Here is a 9,883-nt window from a genome sequence, read left to right as displayed (position 1 = left end):
GCAGAACAAGCTAGTGGCAACTACAGTGCGTTTAAGGGTGATGTCAGAGCACAACGGAATAAAGGTACCACTGCCAGTAATCCTTCTCCCATGTCCACGCAGGCAAGGACAGGATGCTCCTACGATCTCATGGTGATGTCGGACATGCAAACATTCTTTAGTCCAACGTCTCGCCTTAGCCCTTCTGAAACCACCCTCCACCAACGCCTCGACCGGCAGGTAGCCGACTACCTGGCCTTAAAGGACTTACAAGGCCAATAACAAAAAAAAAGTGAAGTACCTGCATCATGTTTAAAGAGAACCCGAGGTGGGTTTGAAGAATATTATCTGCATACAGAGGCTGGATCTGCCTATACAGCCCAGCCTCTGTTGCTATCCCAAACTCCCCTAAGGTCCCCCTGCACTCTGCAATCCCTCATAAATCACAGCCACGCTGCTGACAAACAGCTTGTCAGAGCTGGCTGTGTTTATCTCTATAGTGTCAGTCTGCTGCTCTCCCCGCCTCCTGCAGAACTTCAGTCCCCGCCTGCATCCCCTCCCTCCCTGCTGATTGGAGGGAAGGGACAAGGGCAGGGACCGGAGCAATGCAGGAGGCGGGGGAGCAGCTGAGACTGACACTACAGATGTAAGCACAGTCTCATAGCACGGCTGTGATTTATGAGGGATTGCAGAGTGCAGGGGGACCTTAGTGGGGTTTGGGATAGCAACAGAGGCTGGGCTGTATAGGCAGATTCATCCTCTGTATGCAGATAACATTCTTTAAACACACCTCGGGTTCTCTTTAAATGCACGGAGGACGCCATCCTCCCTCCCCCTCCGTGCAGAACCGCCGGGTCCCCGCAGTGCAACCGCCCCTCGTGCCGCCCCCAACCCCACAGCCCGGGCCGTGCTCTTCTGCCTCTCCTAATATGGCCACCAGAGCTGGTCGCGGCTGCGTAGTCCACATAGCGGCTGCACAGCTCTAGGGCCTCCCCCCGATCCACGCACAGGAGATAGCGTGGATGGGGGGGGGGAGACCCTAGAGCTGCGCAGCCGCACTCGCGTCTATGTGGACTGCGTAGCCGCGGCCAGCTCCGGCGGCCATATTAGGAGAGGCAGGAGAGCCTGACCCGGGCTGTGGGGTCCGGAGCGGCACGGGGGGGGGGGGGGGCTATTGCACTGCGGCGACCCGGCGGAACTGCAAGGAGGGCGCGGATATCCTCCGTGCATCATGCAGGTACTTTACTTTTTTTTTTTGTTATTGACCTTGTAAGTCCTTTAAAGGGAACCTTAACCGGCGGGGAAAAAAAAAATCACTTACCTGGGGGCTTTCCCAAGCCTCCTGCAGCCGTCCGGTGCCCGCGCCGGTCCTTCGGTGCCCTCCGGTCTCCCTCCGCCGCTAAGTCTCGTTTTCGGACGACTGCCAGTCGTCCTCGGGCCTCTTCCGCATTCCTCGTCGTAAACTGCAGTAAAGCGCGTCCGCATGACGCCAAACGTGTCATGTGCATGACGCCAAACGCGTCATGCGGACGCGCTTTACTGCAGTTTACGACGAGGAATGCGGAAGAGGCCCGAGGACGACTGGCAGTCGTCCGAAAACGAAACTTAGCGGCGGAGGGAGACCGGAGGGCACCGAAGGACCGGCGCGGGCACCGGACGGCTGCAGGAGGCTTGGGAAAGCCCCCAGGTAAGTGAATTTATTTTTCCTCGCCAGTTAAGGTTCCCTTTAAGTCTGGATGTACACACTATGAGCAGCAATGAACCCCTGGACTACAGGACATAGGTGCCTCTGAATGCTATGTGCTGACATGCTGGCTCACATACAGAACATAGGTGCCTCTGTACGCTATGTGCTGACATGCTGGCTCACATACAGAACATAGGTGCTATTCAGGCATGAGGCTACACGCCGCACTGCTGCGTACATTTGAATACGGCGCTGGTAGACTTGGGCGCAGGATCCAGCTGTTAAATGGCTGGTCCTGCTTCTGCACAAGTCCGAGGCGTTTTAATTACTATTCCCCCTCCAGGCCGACATGGATAGTGGGGGAATGAAATAATTCGGCTTCCAGCGATTGCTGGAGGCCGAATTATTGTGTTTTTTAAACAACTTCGGCTCCGTCTTCTGACGGAGCCGACCTTCCTCACTGAGCGCCGCTATAGACTGATTCCCATTACAGTCTATGGCGGCGCTGGCTGCGCCCAAAGCTAGCAGCGCTGAAAAGCACTGCTCCGGCACTGCTATGTGGAGGGCTCTGTTCTCTGGCTGCGGCTGGGGCCCGCCCCACACACTCGGCTCCTCCCCCGGAGCGCTGTCTGCTGTCCCGCACAGAGCTCTGCCCGGAGCTGCCTGCTCATCGCCCGCTGCCTGTCCTCCTTCTCCGCCCGCCTCTCTCCGGAGCCCCGCAGCCAAGTAAGTGACCTGCCGAGGATGTGTGTCTCTGCAGTGCACGCCGTGTGCTGCCTATTGCCATACAACTCTAGTGACAGCGAAACTTGCCGTCCCCACACACAGCCTGTGCCGCCCCCCACACCTGGCTGCCCTGCTTGTGCTGGAAGGTAACGGTCTCTGCTGCTTAGCCTTGCGGGATCGCAATAACACATGGCTGAGGCTGCCTCCTTGGAATCCCATATGCTGCTGTGTGGGCAGCGCTGTGTTTCTACTACTTTCCAACTTTACAGGAGTTTGATTGTTGATGAATAGTTGCATCGTCACGTGTGAATACTACTCAGCAGTGTGTATCTCTGATCCAGCATAGCCCTTGCCTGAGAAGTGATGCAAGTCCTGTGCAGGGGGTGCTGTGCTATTTATAGCCAGATAAATAAAGACCAGTTGGGCAGATTTATCAAAATCTATGCATGTAAAGTTGGGCCAAATCTTTGTTTTATTAACTTCTTTTCATTTTGTATGAACGTTATTGTTGCAGCTGGGCATCTAATCTAAAGCTATTAATTGATCATCAGGACTTTTAACTGTGGCCATGAGCTATGCAAGCTATTAGTCTCCTGGAAAGTCTTTGACAGGCCAGAGCTGCAGGATGTCTTGTACTGACCACATGTGTGGATGAAAATAGCTGCTCTGTTTGACCTGTGAGTAATTTAGTCGTTATTTTGGTTGTATGGGAGTGTAGTGGTATGAGCCTATGTTGGGTGGGTGCTGCTCAGAGATACACATGCAAGATCTGAAGTTTGTTAATGAAGTTGCAAATTGGAGCACTGCTAGAAATTATTGGGCGATGTGAAAGGAACGTGAATAGCTGTCTGCAGATTTGGTGTAGTTCCAATGCTGGGAACAGATGATACGTTTTGCCGTTAGATAGATGCGTTCGATTGATACATTTCGTCATGTCCGATACTCCTCTCCAATCGTTTTACCGATCGATTTCTCATAGAAGTGAATGGAAAAAGATAAGAAAAACAAGTGGAGAATAGAGGAAAAAACGATTGAGCGGAGAATTGAACGGGAAAAACTTATTGTGTGTTCCCAGCATTACCCAATTTATGGCAACACCTCTGAACTCAAGCTCTTGAATGTTGTTCCCTTGTCTTTAAATGCACCCATAGTTGGCCACAGCCTAATGAGCATTACTTTGGACTCTTCTATAGTTTTGTTTCTCTGTATGATGAGCAGGGCTGGATCAGAACTTTGTGCAGCGTGGGAACCACATTTTTAAAAGGGAATGGTAGCTTGATCAATGAAGTTGTAGGTTAATTTCTAGCTTTTCAATGCAAGAGTACCTTTTCTATAAATCTTTTCTATAAATGCAAAAATGGAATGGATTTTTAGAGAACTGTCTTCTTTTAGGTGGCAAGTTTGCAACACTCAGTAGGGTAATATCAGAGTACATTTGAATTCGGCGCCGGTAGACTTGGGCGCAGGATCCAGCTGTTATATGGCTGGTCCTGCTTCTGCACAAGTCCGGGCCGAACTAATTACTATTCCCCCTCCAGGCCGCCATTGGATAGTGGGGGAATGAAATAGCTGGAAGCCAAATTATTATGATTTTTAAGCAACCTCGGCTCCGTCTTCTGACGGAGCCGACGTTACTCACTGAGCGCCGCTATAGACTGAATCCCTTTATAGTCTATGGCGGCGCTGGCTGCGCCCACATTTAGCAGCGCTGCAAAAGCACTGCTCCGTGATATCAGCATGTAGTGAGAAATGCTAAAAGACTATTGCAGTTGCAGACACACAATAACATGTTAATAATTTCAGCACATTATGGCTTTAAATCTTCTGACGGTGATCTGATGTCTTTGGGCTGCCTAAAGCTTGCCAAATACTGGCAGACTCTCCAAACCTGCCCAAAAGATTGATCCCACTCAAATCCGTTGTCGATTTAGTGCAGCGTCGTGTACTCTTACTCACCTGTTCGGGTGGTGTGTTTCCGTCATCTTGTGGTGCTTGTATCCACCCGGCGGTGTTACATGAGTACATACGTGCTGCCGGATGACAGTGTGGGCACCAAGAGATGACGGAAGCACACAGGAAGGAGCGTGCCTGCAGGAGAGGTGAGTGCTACCCGGGTTGTGGAGTCAGCAATTTTTGGGTACCTGGAGTCGGACTCTGCAGGGGCTTCTGGGGAGCAGTGTAGGTTGGGGGGCCTGTCACAACTCTAGGCCTCCAGCATAGATACTGCCATTTTGACTACAGAAAATAACGTCCTGTTCGATCTGTAATGTCGATTGATTTTGGCACACTGATCAAATCTGCCAGGGAAAGTCTGAGGCCTGGAACCCACTAGAGCACTTTATTTAGCGTTTAAAGAAAATCTGTAATGAAAAAAACTGCCCTGGGGGGGGGGGGGGGGGGGGGGGGTTCTCACCTCAGGTGGGGGAAGCCTCCGGATCCTATTAAGGCTTCCCCCGTCCTCCTCGGTCCCATGTCAGCGGATAAAATCCTCCCAGAGCGGCGGCGATGTAAATATTTACCTTTTGGCTCCAGCGCAGGCAAAATAGGCAAAAATAGCTGATCTCCGTCGGGCCACTCTACTGCGCAGGCGCAATTCGCCTGCGCAGTAGAGCGGACCCGACGGAGATCGGCTATTTCCGCCTATCTCCGTCAGAAGAGCCGCAAGAGCGCCCCCGCTGGAGCCCGACAAGGTAACTATTGCACAGGCTGCCGTTGGGACACAGGAGGACGGGGGAAGCCTCGATAGGGTCCAGAGGCTCCCCCCCCCCCCTCCACTGAGGTGAGTACCCCCCAGGGGAACTTTTTTTTTTCAGTACAGGTTTTCTTTAAAGGAATACTGTAGGGGGTCGGGGGAAAATGAGTTGAACTTACCCGTGGCTTGTAATGGTCCCCCGCAGACATCCTGTGCCTGCGCAGCCACTCACCGATGCTCCGGCCCCGCCTCTGGCTCACTTCTGTAATTTCCGACTTTAAAGTCAGAAAACCCCTGCGCCTGCGTTGCCGTGTCCTCGTTCCTGCTGATGTCACCAGGAGTGTGTAGCACAAGCCCAGTATGGTTTGTGCCTGCGCAGTATGCTCCTGGTGACATCGGGGGAAGCGAGGACACGGCAACGCAGGCGCAGGGGTTTTCTGACTTTAAAGTCAGAAATTACAGAAGTGAACCGGAGGTGGGGCCGGAGCATCAGTGAGCGGCTGCATGGGCACAGGATGCCTGCGGGGGACCATTAGAAGCCCCGGGTAAGTTCAACTCATTTTCCCCCGACCCCCCCTACAGTATCCCTTTAAGAAGCGCTTTAAATCACTAGCAATTTCCCTAAATGCTCTGCCAATGTAAATGTAATACATTCCACGGTAGCGATTGCGATTAGCAAAATCACAATCGCAGAACATGCAGCATTTTGGGAGCATTTACGCTTCAATGTAAAGTATTGAAGCACTGGCAAATCGCTCATGAATCGCTACTAATAGGGATTTGTGTGCGATTTTAGATTACTGCAAACTGTAAAACGAATTATAACAATTTCAAAGGACCAATCAGAATTAAAATCGCAATCACTGCCAAAAAGCTTACACTTTTTAAAAAAACCGCTACCAAAATCGCAGGAAAACTCTCATGAAATCGCTTACAAAACGCTACTTAAAGATTTGCAGTGGGTTCCAGGCCTGGTACTGAATGGGAACTAAATATCCCTTCTCCAGTATGTCATGTTGTACAGTTGGAATAGAAGCTTCAGATGTACAGTGATTGCTATGCGAGCTGCAGATCTGCCCAATTATAGTCAGCTCCCAGGGAATCCATTACAAAGGAAAGTACCTGTGCAGAAGTTTCCATGCTCTGGCTCCTGACCTGCATTCCATTCATCATAGCACATCACTTTCTGTGCAGCTGGAGTGGTGCATTGCCACCCTTCCTCAAGGTACCCTCGTATCCTGCATACATGAGTCGGTAGAGTAATGAATTCAGCAAATGGACTGAAAATCAGTTGGTTTTGAATGTGATCATCCAAAACCGATCAATATGAAGTTGTTTTTTTTAAATTTATATTATTATTGTTTGCTCATATTTAGGAGTGTGCATACCAGAGGCGGGACAAGGTCCTTCAGCACCCAAGGCTGAGACAGCAAAGTGCGCCCCTCCATCCCTCCCACCCCAGCCATCACACACTGATTGCTATTAGACTAATAGGTGCCCCAGGGCCCCCAACCTCCCCAACACCTTAATCTCTAGTTATCTGGCTTGCAGTCACTGTCATGTATCCCCTTTTTTATTTCTTTCTGCTTCAAACACAATTGGGAATGACAGCTGAATGAATTGTGCGCACCCTCCTACACTGCACCCTGAGGCTGGAGCCTCTCCAGCCTATGCCTCGGCCCGGCCCTGGTGCATACACATGGGCTTCCTTCAGTATGCTTTGTCCTTTGGAAACTCCCTCTACTCTGCTTTACAGAATGGACTGCACATTGTTTGCTGTATGTGATGCTACATGCTTTCAATTGACTGATATTTCTATAACAACAACAACAAAAAATCGGATTGAAAACTATTGAACTTAATTTGTGTATGACTAGTTTAAAGCTGCGTACACATGCACAACTTTTCTCGCAGAGGTGGTCAGTGGACCTCAGCCAAGAATCCCACCCAATGGTCTGGTCTATCTGCCACTGTGGATTAACTCTGCTGAGGTCATTGTTCTCATCCTCTCCCGGCCTGCTCCATCTGCCCTCCTTCACCCACCAACAGAATGTGTTGCTTGCCTGTGGGCTAGTAATGCATCTGTACAGAACTTGACCCAAACTGTTTCCCAAGGGACCAAGTCCCTGCTGGGCGACATTGGTTGATTGTGTGTACCCAGCTTTAGCTGGTTTCCTCTGTAGTTGGTGCTTTTACACCTACCAACAGTCAGCCAACCATCTACATAAGAAACCACAGGCTTTGCTGGCTGATAAATGGAGCAATGCCATGCATAGCTACATTGTACCCAAATAACCTTTGTTGCAGCAAACATTGATTGTACACTTCCTGCAGTCCTTTCTTTACAATGTCTATTGGGTTCCTCTTCCTGTGTTTAGAGGGTACTTGAGCTTCATACAGTTAAGTGTAGGTAAAAAAGAGTTTAAGAGAATGATAAATTTCACTTGCACATAGAATTATATAAAACATGATAAATAAGTCCCTTATACTTAAAGCGGATCCGAGATGAAAACCTAACTATAACAAGTAACTTGTCTATATATCTTATCTAAAGTTTAGATAGTTTACACAGCAAATATAGCTGCAAACAGCTTTAATAGAAAATTATTATTTCTTCCTGTGATACAATGACAGCAGCCATGTTTGTAAACATTACACAGAGGCAGGCTTATCTGTATCTTGATCACTAAGCCTGTGAAAAAACCTAATCCCCCCCTCCTCCCCTCTGCCTCTGAAATCAATGACTAGTAACACCTCCTCCTCCTCCTGCCCAGACTGAGCTCCCATGAGCCCTTGCTACTGCCAAGGCTCTCTGAAAACCTGTGGACGTGGTTTATTTAGTTTATAGGGAATTAAGCTGGCCATGCACTGGCCCAATTTCCCGCCGTTCGACAGCAGATTCGATCACTGGGATCTAATCTGCTGTCAAATAGTTTGCGCTAAACGCACCCGACCGATTGATTTCCTCCTGATATCAATCGGTTCATCGATCGTGCCGTGCAGGAAATTACCGTCGATCGCCCACAGGTAGGGAGCGCGTCGCTGTACGATTCGGGACCTTTCGACGCAGGTATACATTACCTGAGGCTGGCTCCCAGGCATCCCGTCCGTCACTGCTCCCGTCATGGCACCTCTGGCATCCTCGTATAACTTCCGCTGTCACGCCAATGACAGCGGAAGTACAAATAGAGGGCGCTCTATTTGTACTTCCGCCGTCACTGGTGTGATAGCGTAAGTTATATGCGGATGCCGGAGCCGGAGGTGCCACATGACGGGGACATCATGCCTGGGAGCCAGCCTCAGGTAATGTATGCTGGGGAAAGGGGGGGGGCAGACGGCAGCTCAGCAGATTGTGAATCGGTTTCAGGCTGAAACCGATTCACAATCTGTTTGCAGTAAAGGCAGCCATACGATCCCTATCTGATCAGATTCGATCAGAGAGGGATCTGTCTGTTGGTCGATCTGATGTCAAATCGACCAGTATATGGCTACCTTTAGCGTATTAAAACAAAAACAAAAAAGTATTTGGCTTGAGGAATGCCCTATAAACAATAGGAAAGGAACACAATTTTGCAAGGTGTAAAAGTTCATCTCGGATCCACTTTAAACAAGATGGAATGCGATTGTATTGATTATATCAATGATTGCTAGGGCCCTAGTATATAATACATTTTTGTTTGATACAATGTTTTTTTAATGAACATCTAATCTGTGAAATATATCTAATAGTGTATGGAAGACTATGTGTAATGAGTTAGACGTGTTTTCTTGCTATAAACTTTATTTACTGCTGTTGCCTAGCTTTGGTCTTGTAGAAAACAGACATTTTCCAGATACAGAAAACCTACCCTGTAGTTGTTTTCCTTTGCTGCAGATGTAATCCTATATGTCAGTGAAGCTGTGCTCAGTCTGGTATCTGTTCTTACTTGTTCTCATTTTTTCATAATGTGGATGTTGGCTTAATGAGCAGATCAAGAGAGTACGGCATAAACTTCATGCTTTTCATATTTGTTGAAGGCTTAATGCTCCAATACACTGAGGCTAAATTCACAGTAGGACTTTGCGGTGCTGAATTCATAAAGTCTTAATGCAGCTTACCGCTATGCAATTAAGTGTATGCAAAGTTCACAGTGGAACGTTAGTGTTGCATTGTAACGTTTAGCGTTATGGTAACACACTGCTGCAGTGCATTACCTGTAAACCAACACTTTGCCAGGTACAGGAAAGCATACATTTCACGGACTGTATGCTCTACTGTACCTACTTTATGCAACGCTAACGCAGCGTTATTGTGCATTACCACTTTTTTGTTGTGTTGCAACTTTACAACGCAACCTCCCACTGTGGACCTAGCCTCAAGCATTTAACGTAGATGCAGGTATAATGGTGCTCCATTGACCTAGAAGGAGTTTATTAGCTCAGTGGTACCAGTTGTCTAATTTGGGTGTGCAGTTAGTTCAAAATACAAGCAAGCCAGTAGCTTTCCTGCTACAATGATTTTTCCTTTAGTGCCAGGCTGTTACATAGCTGAACACCGGATTCCTGGCTGTACTGTGTACCACTGCTTGCCTGCAGTATAGCTGAGGGCCAACTACTGACTTCATTTGGCTGCCAGCTGGAGGTTAGGCGATGGCCAGTATAATGCTGGATACACACCATGCGTTTCCGCGTCGAATGCGTCCGTCGATACGCGTTGATTTGATTATTTCCGAGCATTTCCGAACGCATTTCGATGATTTTTAGGTTGATTGCCATGTAAAGTATGGCAAATCGACCTAACGATCCATCGAAGCTTGAAT

At 48.8% G+C, this 9,883-nt stretch overlaps 1 protein-coding gene across 1 annotated transcript in view; it reads left to right on the top strand.

Moving 5' to 3' along the window:
• Positions 1-2,283: 2,283 nt before the first annotated feature.
• Positions 2,284-9,883, top strand: part of TNFAIP8 (TNF alpha induced protein 8) — a 148,875-nt gene continuing 141,275 nt past the window's right edge. Inside the window, exon 1 of the mRNA XM_068271666.1 lies at positions 2,284-2,392. Within this exon, the coding sequence (XP_068127767.1) occupies position 2,392 (1 nt within the window). The 5' untranslated portion in view covers positions 2,284-2,391. The remainder of the gene's footprint in view (positions 2,393-9,883) is intronic.

This window comes from Hyperolius riggenbachi, chromosome 1 (assembly GCF_040937935.1).
Source record: "Hyperolius riggenbachi isolate aHypRig1 chromosome 1, aHypRig1.pri, whole genome shotgun sequence".
Taxonomy (NCBI): Eukaryota; Metazoa; Chordata; class Amphibia; order Anura; family Hyperoliidae; genus Hyperolius; species Hyperolius riggenbachi.
Note: the sequence above shows the minus strand (reverse complement) of the source record. Positions and strands in the feature narration are given on the sequence as shown.